At 52.9% G+C, this 14,577-nt stretch overlaps 6 protein-coding genes across 6 annotated transcripts; 3 read left to right on the forward strand and 3 right to left on the reverse strand.

The window, feature by feature from the left end:
* Positions 1 to 293: 293 nt before the first annotated feature.
* Positions 294 to 1,059, forward strand: TRIVIDRAFT_62073 (uncharacterized protein; the record flags this gene model as incomplete). The annotated part of the gene is made up of 3 exons (XM_014104118.1): positions 294 to 349; positions 404 to 474; positions 545 to 1,059. The coding sequence occupies 3 exons, from the start codon at positions 294 to 296 to the stop codon at positions 1,057 to 1,059; spliced, it is 642 nt and encodes a 213-aa protein (XP_013959593.1).
* A 304-nt stretch (positions 1,060 to 1,363) lies between these two features.
* TRIVIDRAFT_33016 (uncharacterized protein) lies at positions 1,364 to 3,240 on the reverse strand (the record flags this gene model as incomplete). Its single annotated transcript, XM_014104119.1, has 2 exons — positions 1,364 to 3,121; positions 3,178 to 3,240. 2 exons carry the CDS (start codon positions 3,238 to 3,240, stop codon positions 1,364 to 1,366), a joined length of 1,821 nt encoding a protein of 606 aa, XP_013959594.1.
* A 1,038-nt stretch (positions 3,241 to 4,278) lies between these two features.
* On the reverse strand, positions 4,279 to 6,605 carry TRIVIDRAFT_113933 (uncharacterized protein; the record flags this gene model as incomplete). Its single annotated transcript, XM_014104120.1, has 3 exons — positions 4,279 to 6,014; positions 6,063 to 6,283; positions 6,325 to 6,605. Coding segments are annotated over 3 exons (2,238 nt in total), but the record flags the coding sequence as incomplete, so codon positions are not given.
* A 1,524-nt stretch (positions 6,606 to 8,129) lies between these two features.
* TRIVIDRAFT_31727 (uncharacterized protein) lies at positions 8,130 to 9,627 on the forward strand (the record flags this gene model as incomplete). The annotated part of the gene is made up of 5 exons (XM_014104121.1): positions 8,130 to 8,242; positions 8,321 to 8,394; positions 8,458 to 8,659; positions 8,782 to 9,494; positions 9,545 to 9,627. 5 exons carry the CDS (start codon positions 8,130 to 8,132, stop codon positions 9,625 to 9,627), a joined length of 1,185 nt encoding a protein of 394 aa, XP_013959596.1.
* A 1,178-nt stretch (positions 9,628 to 10,805) lies between these two features.
* TRIVIDRAFT_215421 (uncharacterized protein) lies at positions 10,806 to 14,567 on the forward strand (the record flags this gene model as incomplete). Its single annotated transcript, XM_014104122.1, has 5 exons — positions 10,806 to 11,539; positions 11,639 to 12,221; positions 12,318 to 13,831; positions 13,952 to 14,120; positions 14,302 to 14,567. The coding sequence occupies 3 exons, from the start codon at positions 10,857 to 10,859 to the stop codon at positions 12,717 to 12,719; spliced, it is 1,668 nt and encodes a 555-aa protein (XP_013959597.1).
* Positions 12,947 to 14,188, reverse strand: TRIVIDRAFT_144398 (uncharacterized protein; the record flags this gene model as incomplete). Its single annotated transcript, XM_014104123.1, has 2 exons — positions 12,947 to 13,831; positions 13,952 to 14,188. 2 exons carry the CDS (start codon positions 14,186 to 14,188, stop codon positions 12,947 to 12,949), a joined length of 1,122 nt encoding a protein of 373 aa, XP_013959598.1.
* Positions 14,568 to 14,577: the final 10 nt, after the last annotated feature.

A 14,577-nucleotide genomic window follows, 5' to 3' on the forward strand; every position in this document is an offset into this window, starting at 1 on the left:
AGGCTCTAGCGGCTCTCGCAGCTGTTAAGCAAAGCGGGCTAGCGCTGGCATCCCACCTATCAAAGCGTCGGCGACCGATCCGAAAGTATGATCCTGGATGCAGGTGGAGGGGCCATGGTGCGGTTTTCAAGTCGTGTGGTCATCGAACAAAACTTGGATCCCGATATACCCTTTGCGCTTGCCATTGATATCTTGCACGGCTTTTGAAGATTCTCGGAAGCTGCTGTATCGAATTTGCCTGTGCATCTCCACTGCATCTTTGCTATTCGATACAGACAATCATCCCGTTAAACATGGCAGCCCGGCCGCCGGAATACACCGGGCATATGCCCTCGTCTTTTGACGACCAGTGCGTTTGTCCCAGCGCTCGGTAGGCAACAAACCAGCTAACATGCAGCTTCAGGGAGCTCTACAATGAGGGTCCGATGCAGAAGGTCAAGCGCAAGCTCAAGGAAGAGCCCCTCGTGCCTCTCGGTGAGCCTCAATCCCCTCCCATACTGATGATAAACTAGCACCGGGCGACTGACTGACCACCGCGCAACAGGAATCGGTTTGACCGTCTTCGCCTTCGTCAATGCCTACCGCGCCCTCCGAAGAGGCGACTCCAGGCAAGCAAACAAGATGTTCCGCGCCCGTGTCGCCGCTCAGGGATTCACCGTCATCGCCATGGTTGCAGGCAGCATGTACTACAACAAGGATCGTGAAAAGTCAAAGGAGTTGCGCAAGCTCAAGGAGGAACGTGATTCGGAGGAGAAGCGCCAGAGATGGATCCACGAGCTCGAGATCCGCGACGAAGAGGAAAAGGCGATGAAGGCGGCAATAAAGCAGAGACAAGCAGAACAAGCAGGAGCCGCTCCTGCTGCTGAGGCACAGACGCAAGGCACCGGAGGGGTTTTGGGCAAAATGGGATTGTGGTCCAAGGGTGAAAAGGCTGCGGCAGAGGCTCAAGCATCTGAGGAGTCCGCGCCTGACAAGAAGAGGAAAGAGAATCCAAAGAGCTCTCTCGGCGCGCTGGGCGAACTCTACGGATCCAAGAAGGATGATGACTCCAAGAAATGAGTCGTTCTCTGTTGACAGTCAAGCGACTCGGAAAACAAGAGAGGAAAAAAAGTGTATAAATCCATTTCTCAAAAACTGTATGAGCATGTACGATAGTTTAAAAAATAGGGGGAATGGCTCATCACCCCTGCTCTGGTTGTTAACTCCAAAATGAAAGAAACAGCTTTTGTGGCTACATCAGGTATCATTCTCTGTGTTCTATACGCTGCCATTAGCATCTATCCCAGATGGAGGTAGCATCTTATCAAATCAAATCAAGCGCCTGCGATGATGAAACCAGAAAATCAACATCATGGGGGAATCATCATCCCATTGAGCCACCACTTCGATTTCCGCCTACTAAGCCCGCCATTTCTAGCAACGCTCTGTCCGCCGCAATATCGGCTGTTCCTAGGTTAACTCTACGGCGGGCTTCAGCCGCTTCTTCTGCCCAAGCCCATCTCTCGGCCTGTTCCTTGGCCTCATCGTCACCGCCGCATCCCCAAACCTCCAAATTGTCGATTCGGAACCGGTCTTGAAAGTCAAACTTTCTCACGATGCTAGTGTGGAAAGCACCGCCTCTTGACTTGTAGTCGTGATTGAATACTCCAAACTCGAAAGACTCGTCAAACAGTAGAGAAACAGCTCCCAGGGCATGCAACCCTTCCCTGCGATGAGCCTGCGTCGGTTTAGGGTGAGGGCAGCCAAACGAGAGACAGGGCCGATTTCCAGGAGGTTTTGTAAAAGCAACGTAGTCTGTATTGACCGTGGATGCTGTAAAGACATCGTGAATAGGTTCCAGTTGGAAGAGAACTGTTTCCGAGTCGCCAAAGCACTCTTTGTGAGTATGCTTCCACGGCTCTCTGAGATACACCCCAAACGTCACACGCTCGGATTTGCTACCGTGAGGGGATCGTTTCGTTGGGAGCGAAGCTGCGAACGATGCTTCCTGGCCACCGTCGGGGATGTCTGCCAACCTCGTCCCGCTTACCAAAAGGATGGTTGGCGCTCTCCAGTAAAATATCTTTGATTCAAGGCTGCCCATTGAAAACCCAGCATCGTTGCCCGAGTACAGTAACCTCACCCTTCTAAACAATGAAGAGCCAGGTAGGAAGAGTGAAAGTTGCGACAAGGTATGCTCATTTAAGATATCGCCTGGAGTGGGCAGTAGAGGCTGCGCTGTCTTGCTAACGTGTGCCGCATCACCAGGCTTCTCGATCTTGTGCTTGGAGAAGTCGAGGTCTTTGGAGAAGAGAAAATGTTCAAACAATCCATTGAAACCAGCAAAGAGATTGGGGAACAGGGCCGGAACGACGGTTTTGAATCGGGTATATCCAATGCCAGGAGAAGTCTCGACGTTGACAAAGGAGGCCAGGACACACTCTGCCGTAGCTCGTAGTTGATCCAACTCGTTGCCAGCGACACGGCTAGAATACTGCGATAAACTCTCTTGTGGATCCAGCGGCGCAACCAACAGTAACAACATTATTAATTTTCGAAAGTTGTCGGTTGGAATGATGGCCTCATGAATGCTGGAGACATCGCCGCGCTTAGCAGCCTCGTGAATGTCGAGTAGCTCAAAAGCCGTGATAACAAGGTCATCGTCGTCTTCCTGGTCATCTTCATGTTCATCATCCAGACCCGGCTGGTCGACCGCAAAGCCTTTGAATTGAGCATTTGGCTTCGCAGCAGCATTTTCTGAAGTGGCACTCTGCGGCGTGGACTCGGCCACGGTCACTTTCCGGTCATAGACGGCCAGGCTTTTAAACAGAAGCTTTGTTCTGTCTGTTGATTTGGCCAACACTCGTTTATACCGTTCCGTCATAATGACAACGACCATGATCAACTGCGCAAGCTCCAGCACCACCGGCGCCTCGTGCAGAAACGGGAACGCACCAAGATACGAAACCATGTGGAATATCACAGGCGAGGCGCCAAGTATGTCTGGGATCTCCAGGAACCGAGCTATCGTGTCTTCTTTGAGGTAGCGAATGTCGCCTTGCTGGTCGGCAAGGCTCTTAAAGACATCTTTCAGCGAGTAATACTCAATCGAGGTAAAGCACTTTTCCTTAAACCTGTATGCCTGCCAAAACATCAGCAAACGTGCATCGAGGCAACTTTGGATGCAGTGGCGCTCACGAGCTCCTGTGTCAGCTGCTCATGCGTTCGTCGAGGCCGCGTCTGGGAAGGAGATTGACCCATGGCGAGATAGCAGGGCGAATCAATTAATGTTCATTTGTTTGGGCTTCAAGGCAGGGTATCACAAAAACACGCAAGGGGAGTCAATTGAATGGATGGATGAAAATGGTTGCATATGCTAGAGTTACATTGATAGATAGACGGTTTGAGTTCTGGACGCAGTTGGTTGCCTAGCACTTATTCTGAGTTTAGGGAGACGCAGCTATGAAACCATAACGCGGACAAATAAGAGTTGGTTCACGTCACTGTTTGCTTGCTGAGTCAGCAGGCAGGATTGCAGAGTACGGGTACAAATCAGATTCAATGTCTCTTTCAAGTAGAGTGCAGGAGTTGGGCCAGCTATTTTCCGTTTTCTCTGGCATTTGACCTCATTATTGCGGAAACACCATTAATATGGAGGCATGCATGTGCGCGAATGCATCATGAAAATTCAGCCTAATGCGCCGACTCAAGTGTGTTGATACATACCTAGGTACTGTACTAGACACTGAATGTTATGTGCCTCCACCTTTGTTACCTCTATAAGGAAAATAACCAACGCCAATCCGCCAAGAGCCAACCACCTACAACAGGCGCTTCAACGCCTGAGACATCTTCCGTAGTATAGTGGTCAGTATGCAAGCTTGTCACGCTTGAGACCCGGGTTCAATTCCCGGCGGGAGAGATCCGCCACACCTCTAAAGAGGTGGTTCTTTTTTTGCACTTTTTTATTTTATTTTTGTTCATTTTCGTGATTCATACTCATGATAGATGAAACTACGCATAAAAAGATTTGGCCAGTTCGCCTCGTTTACTCATACTGCCACGCGAAACCTTCAAGAGATCTTGGCTAAAAGCATCTTACAGCTGCCATGTTGTTGAGACGTCCTATGAAAATTATCCGTATCCTCCGTGCCAATCCAATACTCCAGACCCCTTTCTCCCGCTACGCGAAATGCATGTCTTTGAAGCATCTAAAATAACAAAACATAGTTCTAGCGTGCACAGCGTTACCGACAACTCTATGCAGTCTTGGAGACGTCAAACGATCAGTCTTTAACAGTCCTTGGCCGTTACTGATTGAATGAGGCGCTTATATTTGGCTTCATTCTCTTCTTCGGCATCATGGGGCTTGAAAAGATCAAACTGTTTGGAGGGGTTGGCCGTCTTGGTCCAAAGAACGGACGGCTTCACCTCTACAGTATGGTCAGACTCCGCCTCGACCTTGGGCGTTGACCCATTGGTCTTGGGTTCATCAGGCACCCCATTTGTCTTTTCATCCCTGGGTACTCTTGGCAAGTGCATTGCCAATAGCACATACTCGGCGCGCGTCATGTTGTCCATGACATCGTCCATATACCGCCGTACCTCATCTTGAGGGGCCACTACGCGCATCAGGTTTTCTAGGTAGCGTCCAACGTGTGTAGAGATACGGATCGTGACAGGCTGGTAGTAGTCAAGCTTGGGGTCTCCGCCATACTCGGATGTGCTTCCTTTACGGACAATGAGGAATGATGCAACCACCTCTTGGCCCGATGGGGTGGGCAAATACTCCAGAATACTGAATTTGGGAAACAGATAGCGATCGCCGTTTCCAAAATCAAATACTACTGCGGAAATGTCAGGCTTCGGCACTGGTGGGGGCCCCTTAGACCGTAGTGCCTGAGGATTTGCCTGCTGGGGGGTTGGAGGATTCGAAGCTCGCATATGGCCATTGGCATCCATGGACGGCTGCTTTGCTGGGAGAGGCGCAGGGAGCGTCTGCGCAGGAGGCTTTGCATCTCTGTGGAGACGATCTAGAATCTCCTTGAGGTCTGTTGAATCTGTAAAGCCTGCACGGCCTTCGGCAATGCGTCGAATCATATCGCTTGTTTTCTGATCCTCCAAGGCAGCCTTCACAAGCAGTACGACTAGGGGGTCACTCCTAGGCGGCGGTCTTAGTTCGCTGGATGTCTGGCGAGGGTTGGATGCCAAGACAATGTCGAGAATGGTTCGCACTTCATCAGCAAAATACTTGACGGTCCTTCCATCGACGAGCAACCTATCAGCCGAAGGGCCCTGCTGCCCACCACTCCGCCGATACTCCGCATTCAGCTGATCAATTATCTTCTGGAAGCGATCTAGCTCTCCGTGTTTGGCCTGGCCCACGGCGACCCTCTTCATAAGGTCACGTAGGTCAGGGTCTCCTGAAGCCTTTTGGGCGAGCAGGGCAATAACCGGATCGTTGGGAACAGGTTTGGCTGCTGGAGGGCGCCCTGCAACCGGCGTTGCAGGTTTCACCGCAGCTGGAGACTGAGCTGGCCCAGCATTTGCAGGCCGAGTGTGAGCTGTCGGGGTCGTGGTTGGGGTCGGGATTGGCGGCGGTGGGGGCCTTGCCAATGGTGTGCCTGTAGGAGCTTGCTGCTGCCCTGGAAGGGGATTCGCAGGCGGTCGAATCGGATGTGGGGGAGTAGCAGCTGGAAGTGATTGTGGAGGCACAGGGGGTTGACCAGCAGGCTGTGTAGAGAGTGCCGGGCTAGGCGATGGTGACGTGGCTACGTTGATGGTCGTAAGCGGCGATGGTGAGGGCTGTGGTCCTGGAGTGCTCGGCGAGGATGACGGTGGCCTCTGAGAAGGGCTCGGGGCAGCAATGGGCTTTGGTGTGGTAGCTGCGGTTGGAATCGAGATCGAGGTCGCCGATCCAGGCGCAGGCGGAGGAGGCATGGAACCATTTGGAGGGCCATACTGAAGTACCGGCCGGGTGAGCGGCTGTGATTGCGATTGAGGTAGCGATTGCGCCGGAGTTGACGTTTGAGACACTGGCGACGGCTTCGAGGCCTGCTGTGGTGTCCGAGGCGGGGGAGGACGTTGCTTGGATTCTTTGACGATGAACATGGTGGCCTCGACAATGTGAGGCTCGATGGTAATTGTAACCGGGCCAACCTTGGTCATACTGTCTTTGGGAGGATTCTTCGGATCTTCGTTGAGGACGCCCTTGCGCTTATGAGGTTTCGCCCAGAACTTTTCGAAGAGCCCGTCGTTGATCCATCGATATCGAGACCGCGAGAGAGATTCCGCAAGGACGCCGCTGTCGGGAGCGAAACAGGTTAGCGAAAGCGGGCTGTTAACAAACCACAGTATACATGCCTTTCGGAGATGGATTGATATTCTTTAGCCGATAAGTCGTCCGGCTGCGCTTTCTCAACCGTTGGCAGCGGCTTCCCGGCCTGGATCGACGTGGGCAGCGGCGGCGGCGGCGGCGGCGATGGCGAGGGTTCCTTGATAGGCTCGGGGGGAGGAGGAAGAAGAGGAGTCACAGAACGCTCCGCTCGCGGTGTCATGTTCCGGCGTTTGTTGGCATTTTCAACGCGGGCCGAAGTCCTCGCGGGGAGCTTCCGTTTCTTCTCCATCGCGTCTCGAGGCGGTTTTACACGGCTGCGGCAGGCGATGGGCGACGGGTCAGCATGATAAGAGCGCCATGCGAGAGCAGCAAACGGCCTTGGGGGTAGAGGCCAGGCTGCTGGCGTTGCAGTGAGGAGCAAGATCCGCGATGCTGCACAGAGGATGAAAAGCGATAAATATACCGGTGGAAGCAGTGCAGTCGGCCTAGGCTCTTTGCCAAAGAGGTTGGCACAAATCCTGGAAGCTGCCCAGCCGTTAGTTGGTGCTAGAAGCCCTGTGGATCCCCAGTATGCGCTGCTGCAGTGCCATCGAGCTTCTTCAACAGGGGCTTGATTGGCCCGCTGGAGGCCGCGTCGCGGGATTGGCGGGCTCTTGCAGCGCTATCCGCTCTGGACTTGAGGAGCCACAGTGCTGAATGCGAGGTACAACCTGGCCATCCTTGCCATCGTCGCCGCACCGTATTGAGAGTTTACTCTCCACTACCAACCAAAGGCAATTCGCAGTTGATCGTCGGAATGGCTGGCTCGTCTGACGCAGAGCCTTGACTTCATGACTCGGCATGGGAGCCGCAAGGGCTTACCTGCATCATATCGTCATCAAAGTGATCCTGGACCAGTCCAGTCCAGCACCTTTAGTAATACATGGATGTTTGGATGGTATACGGAGTACGGATATACGAACTGGGTGCAAAGTACAAGTACTCCGTGCCTCCTCGCGCACTTTTGAGTGAGCAGGATGTAGATCCTACTGAGCCTCAACGGCCTGCAGCCACCAGTGCCCAACGTCGCTCATGGCCGCACTAGACTTCGGTTGGCATCTCCGGCGCGCTTTGTACTGCCCAAGCTGTCTCAAGTAGAGCGGCAAATAACGGCTGGGATACGAATTGCGTCTTGGCCTCGGTGTGGCAGGGTCGTCAGGCAGGGTGAGGGTGAATCTCGTGGATGCCAGCCCCTGCAACGCCGTTTTGCACCACCACATCTGCCGACCAGAATGGGAATTTGATATGATGCCCTCTGTCTTTCGATTCTGGGCAAGTAGATCTGAAAAGATAACTCAAGTACTTCATAGAACATTATATCAATTATTGAAAACTTTAATAACTCTTCCCCTCCGCCACTACACACAGCCTGATACTCTTAACAGATGTGCCCAAGGGCGCGAGTACCTCGTCAATGAAAGGGTGTCAAACCTGCAGATGACTAAATGCACGCTGCAATGTGATATGCCGCATTTGTTGATGAAATCCATGCGCCGCATCAATAAATTGACAAGCAAAAGAGGGCAATGAGGCGAGAACAGTCACAATATCCTTCTACCAAGAGACACTGGGAACAAAGCGCCACGGAACGCGGTACATCTTGTCTTGGTAGTCCACGGCGGAATGTTGAAGATCCGCTTACGAAAAACCCCCCACCAGGTCGAACTGATTCATCATCACCCGCACCCGTAAAACGCCTCTGCTGGGTTTCTGCAGCCTTCCGGCACAAGCTATCGATTCCAGACGCAAGGGAGACGCCGTTGCGCCCCGTAAGATGGCAGTTCCCTTGCATCCTATCCTTTGGGTATCCATCTGGGTGGGTGCTGCGCCTCTCATCTTCTATGTCGCTCTCATAGGACTGGGTGTGATTCCGTTCTTCCAGAGGCAGTGAGTGATCAATGCGTTTCACCAATTTGTTTCAGTGCCATGGTCATTCGGTCTTACTTGGCGTGTACATGAGAACAGCTTCCTATATGCCCATACCATCAACTCGCTATGGTGGTCGGATATCAACGCCCCAGTAGGTTGGGGCTTCGCCAGTTCGTAGTCCAACACACCCCAATTGGGGGATTTACGCATCTAATGGCGCTGATATCCCGCAGAAAACCAGGTGACACCTTTTGGACTACAGACCTCTGATGGGGAGACAATCTACGCTTGGCACATTATGCCGCTGCCTCTATATCTGCAACATGAAACCACAGTGGCAACACAGGACATGGGGTTCTGTAACGATTTCACGCAAACCGAATCGTTTCGGCTGCTGGCAAGTGATCCAGAGGCCAGACTCATCATCACATGCAAGTCCATCTCATTCCCCAAGTACAGTCAAAAATGTTTGTGCTAATAGGCGCTTCACAGTCCATGGTGTAAGCCCTTCCTGGTACTTTCCTGGCATTTCTTCCATTTAAGCTTTGATCTCACAGCTCACCATTGCAGAATGCCGGTCATATCGCTCAAAACACTCGGCCAGATAGTTATCATGCCTTGACCGATACTTCATCCTACCACGTCCTGGCCATTGATTACCGCGGCTTCGGCCACTCCACTGGCGCGCCCGACGAAAGGGGCCTGATTCTAGATGCCGCGGCGGTAGTCGACTGGGCAATCAACGTGGCAAACATTTCGCCGAATCGAATCGTTCTGCTTGGCCACAGCCTTGGAACCGCTGTTGCTAGTGGCGTCGCCGAACGGTATGCACTTCAGGGGGTTGAATTTGCAGGCATTGTACTGGTTGCCCCGTTCAGCGACTTGGCCACGATGCTGAGCGGTTATCGTTTCGGGGGGATAGTACCCGCCCTTGGGCCATTCGCTCTTTGGCCCTCCTTCGCGCGTGTCCTCGACAGATTCATCGTGGACAAGTGGCACTCGGCCGACAGACTCGCCAACATCGTCCGCCACACAAGGAACAGATTGAGAATAAGTTTGGTGCATGCAAAGAATGATCTAGATATCCCTTGGACGGAGGATAACAAGCTATTTCGCGCTGCCGCGAGCGAAACAATCGGCACTCTAGATGATGATGAATTCGACACTTGGAAAGAGTCTTACACTGTTCGGACCAGCGGGGATTCGTTTGTGACTACATGGAAAACAGGTGGAGACATTATAATTCGTCAAGAGCTGTTTCCCTATGGCGGTATGTTCTCAAATCCAGGAATTGGCCCATGGCGCTGACCGTGCACAAAGGGCACAATGACATTCTGAGCTTTGCACCAGTCAGCTTGGCCATTATGAGGTCGTTTGACCTCGGAGGCACAGCCTACGATTAACAGCAATTACACGTAGAAGGTACATGACCTGAATATTCGCTGCGCGTTGCTGATTATATACATGTACTCATACAGACCGCGTCAAGTCTGGGTATTGAGTCTTTGGGGTCACATTCAAGCATCACAGGCATCGACTCAAAAAAGAAAAGAAAAAAAGGATTCTCTAACGCGGCGCTTCCACACCATTCATTGTCGGCGTGTCTGCCTAAGAGTTATATCATCAAAATATTCCACTGATTGGACCTCTTGACCAAAAATGTTCGTTTGAGACCAAATGCAAAAAGAAATGCTCGACGGAGACAGGATTCGAACCTGCGAGGCCGAAGCCATATGATTTCTAGTCATACCCATTAACCACTCTGGCACTCCGCCTATTGGATGTTAGATGTTATGATGTGGAGCACAACAGAAATATAGGGATTCAGTCCTGGAGAAACGAGGAAGAAAAAAAGTTTTTCTCAGGCTAAGAACAACGCGCAAAAAAGAAATGTTTCGACGGAGACAGGATTCGAACCTGCGAGGCCGAAGCCATATGATTTCTAGTCATACCCATTAACCACTCTGGCACTCCGCCAATCAGATGATTTGATGAAAGGAGGTGCACTATCTATTACTATACAGCTACAGCAAAGAGCATGCAAAATAAATGGAATTTAGTTCACTTTAGGGTAGGAGATCTAAATCGCTGTTCAGATTCAGATCAGCTACAAGCTGTTCTCTTGGTTCATTGCTTTCTGCCATTGCGCATACAAAAAGGTCAAAGAGGATAAATACTTGCCTTTTTAGAGTATTAGATAGTGTTTTGGGGTCTGGCGAGACCAAGCAGTCAAGGTGTCGCTTAGATTCTGCATATAGCCATTTGTGGCTTATAACAACTTGTACGCTTGTCGAGCTTAGCAGCTACTCTATCTGTCAAACATCTTCCGCCAACTTATGTATACCTGTTCTGACGGAATAATTAAAATGAATAAAAGACCCCAAACGCATCGCATCGCGCACAGTAAATTGAATACAACATCCAAAGAAAGTCATGGCTGAGAAGTCGAGGCTCCATGCCTGGGGCAGCTTCTCCCACCTGAAACCACATGCCAGCTGCAGCCTGTGTCTAACCCCACCACAGTTTTGGAGGCTCGGTTCAATGCTGCTTCACCCCACCACTCCGCATCGTCCCTGAACTGCGCAAAAGCAACAATCACGCGACGTCAGGACCTGAAGCTATCACAGCACAAATGCCTGCCGAGGAATCCAAGCCGGTCGACCCGGTGGTCAACGAGGTCGACGCCAAGATCAAGGGCAAGCAAGCCGCGGCCGAATCCGACGCCGAGGAGGAAGATGACGAGCCCACAGCCGGTGACGCCTCTGCGGCTCCGGCAAAGAAGAAGAAGAAGTCCAAGCGGAAGAAGGCCAAGGAAGTGCTGACGGGCAAGTCGGGCGATGCCGAGTCGGAGCTGAAAAAGGCCATTGGCGGGCTCACGCCGCAGCAGCTCCAGGAGCTCATGGCGCTCAACCCAGCTCTGGCGGGCGAGCTGTCGCAGGCGTCGGGCAGCGCAAACCCTTCGCCGGACAAGATCGCCGAGATGCTCAAGACGATGAACCTGCAGGACATCATGACGGGGCTGGCGGCGGCCGGTAAAAACGTCAAGGACATGGCCTCGTACAAGTTCTGGCAGACGCAGCCGGTGCCCAAGTTTGGCGAGGACGACAAGACGGTCGAGGAGGGGCCCCTGAAGATCCAGACGGTCGACGAAATCTCCAAGGATCCGGCGCCGCTGGTCGCTGGGTTCGAGTGGGTAGAGATGGACCTGACCAACGACGACGAGATCAAGGAGATTTACGAGCTGCTCAACGGACACTACGTTGAGGACGACGAGGCCATGTTCCGATTCAACTACGGACCTGGAATCCTGAAATGGTGAGCTGGCCTGAACTTGGCCCCCCCCCCCCCCCCCCCCGCAACATCATTGCTGAGCTGTGAGAACAAATCTGCTAACATCATCTGCGTGATACCTAGGGCCATGATGCCTCCCGGCTGGGCCAAGCACTACCACGTCGGCGTCCGCGCCACCCAGTCCCGCAAGCTCGTCGCCTTCATCTCCGCCATCCCCGTGCGCGTGCGAGTCCGTAACAAGGTCATCACCTGCTCCGAAGTCAACTTCCTCTGCGTCCACAAGAAGCTCCGCGGCAAGCGCCTGGCCCCCGTCCTCATCAAGGAAATCACCCGCATCAGCAACCTGCACGAGATCTGGCAGGGCCTGTACACGGCCGGCATCGTCCTCCCCAGGCCCGTCAGCACGTGCCGCTACTACCACCGCTCGCTCAACTGGCAGAAGCTGTACGAGTGCAACTTTGTCCACCTGCCCCATGGAAGCAAGCCTCAGTACCAGATCCGCAAGTATGCCGTCCCGGATCATACATCTACCAAGGGCCTGCGTGAGATGAAGCCCGCCGATATCGAGGCCGTTGTTAAGCTGATGGATCGGTACATGAGCCGATTCGACATTGCCCCTGAGATGTCTACGGAGGAAGCAACCCATTGGTTCTGCCCAACCGTTGAGCCCGGACAGGACCAGTACATTTGGTCCTATGTCGTCGAGGTAAGAAATGCAAAACACACCCCCATGCCCTTGAAAGAAATCCATTCCTTTTTTCACTGTTTACTAAAACTCCCTTTTTTTCCTTCTTCACTGCAGGACAATGAGAAAAACATCACCGACTTCTTCTCCTTCTACTGCATCGAGTCATCCGCCATCAACAACCCCAAACACGACGTCATCCGCGTCGCCTACCTCTTCTACTACGCCACCGACACGGCCCTCAAGGAGCCCTTCGACAAGGCCGCCCTCAAATCCCGCCTCAACGACCTCATCCACGACGCTCTCATCCTCGCCAAGCAGGCCCGCTTCGACGTCTTCAACGCCCTGTCCCTCATGGACAACGGCCTCTTCCTCGAGCAGCAGAAGTTTGGCGCCGGCGACGGCCAGCTGCACTACTACCTCTTCAATTACAGGGCCAACCCCATAGCCGGAGGCGTCGACAAGAAGAACCAGCTGGACGAGAATACCCTTAGCGGCGTCGGACTGGTCTTGCCGTAGAAGGAGCGTGTTTTTCTTTTGTATATGGGAAGAAGCAGGTTTTCTCTCTCTTTTATATTGTCCGCTGAAGATAGCATCGGTGTAAGAAGAAAGATGAAAAGATAGATAGGTACTCAGTGGCTAGCTGTTGATGCGTATATAACCCAAATAACGTTTCAAGTTAAATTCACAGCAAGCTCGCGCGCTCATATAATTCTCCTGACCCCTTTATACGACGTTCATATTTATCAGAGTTTCCCCCAAGACGCAAATCTCTCCTCCAACAGAGCATTGAACCAATCCGCTCTATCCATACTTGGTGCATGGCCCATCCCTTCAATAATCAACCCCATGCCAGGTTCGACATGCTTGATCAACTTCTCTCCATTCGGCACCGTAATCATATTATCTGCCGTTCCATGCATGATCAGGATACGTTCCCTCCCCACGCGATCCGCCATCGTACGCAGCTGCTGTGGCGATTTAAAATGTCCCGCCGCCGCTATCAGCTGGCACAGGAAGCCCTGCTTCGTGAACCACGATGCGTGACGCTTCTTGAAGAGCTCCTGCGCCTGAAACCGCTGGAAGTTGTTGTCAAAGGTGCGATACTCTCCATCAGGCGTGCCGGGCGCTGGACCGCACCGAGGCGTCGTCTTGGGCGAGGGCAGCGCCGCAGCGTCGTCCGAAGCGGCGAGCCACTCCTCGGGGAAGAGCTGCCGGCCAGTGTCGAAGATGCTCTGGTCCTCTGACTTGGGGATGACGAAGCCCAGGCGCTGCCGGATGGCATCGGACCAGGACTTTGCGGGCCCGCTCTCAAACTGCGCCGTGGTCCCGATCAAGGTCAAGGAGCGCAGGCGGGTGGGAATCGCATAGGCGACCTCCTGGGCGATCATGCCGCCGAGGGAAATGCCGACGACATGGACCTCGCGCTCGGCGGTCCAGCCAACGTGGTCGAGCAGCTCGACAATGTCGGCAGCCATGGCACTGGTGGTGTAGCGCGCAAGAGGCTTGTCGCTGTCGCCCATCCCTCGGTTGTCCAGGATGAGGACGGAGTAGTCCTTTGAGCGGTCATGGCCAAAATATTTCGTCTGGCGCTGCCACGACGTCTTTACACCGGCCAAGCCCATGATAAGCTAAAGCATAGTTTGTCAACAGAAAGAAACCAAAGAGCTCGCATTTACTTCGCCGTTATGCAAGGGTCTAACTCTCAACAAAGGAACCATGGGTAAATCAAATGGACGGGCAAGGCATACCGCAACTTTCGTTGGTCCATCTCCATGAATCTCCCAAGCAATCTTCACAGGGCCGCCTCGCCCTTTTGCAACCTCAACGGTGCCTTGCTGATGAGGCTCCAAAGCCCAGATCACCGAGGAGTAGGCTGGATGATTAACTGTCTCTTCCGCAGATGGCACTTTGAACGCCCTACAAATATCTAGCGTCAGCACTCTATCTGATGAGCGACGATGAGAAACAAGGCGAAAGCGAGACATGGCTGCCAGTCAGACGAAGGACGTGTGTCACGTGAAGTTTCACGAACGACAGCCGTTACACTCGCCATTGGCAGCTGCTGAGATGAGGATTGCATCAGGCCGAGGGGACTTACATGGTATGCCGAATTGCTTGAGAAATCCTGTCTTAGAAGCAAATTGACTCAGAGATCGGACGTTGGAGCGAGAGCGACTTGGCGTCTAGTCCAGGCACGGTCTGACAGCTCCCAACAACTAGTGCAGCAAATATGGCGCTCTATATGCGTCTACGAGATGAAACGCCAGGATATCATGCAAACTGAAACATGCAATCCAAGTCTTTCAAAGCACAGCGCTTTTTACCCCGGGATAAGTAGAGTTGGCATTGACGCGGAGGTTCGGGGCATCTCGTG

Source organism: Trichoderma virens, assembly GCF_000170995.1.
Source record: "Trichoderma virens Gv29-8 chromosome Unknown TRIVIscaffold_3, whole genome shotgun sequence".
Taxonomy (NCBI): Eukaryota; Fungi; Ascomycota; class Sordariomycetes; order Hypocreales; family Hypocreaceae; genus Trichoderma; species Trichoderma virens.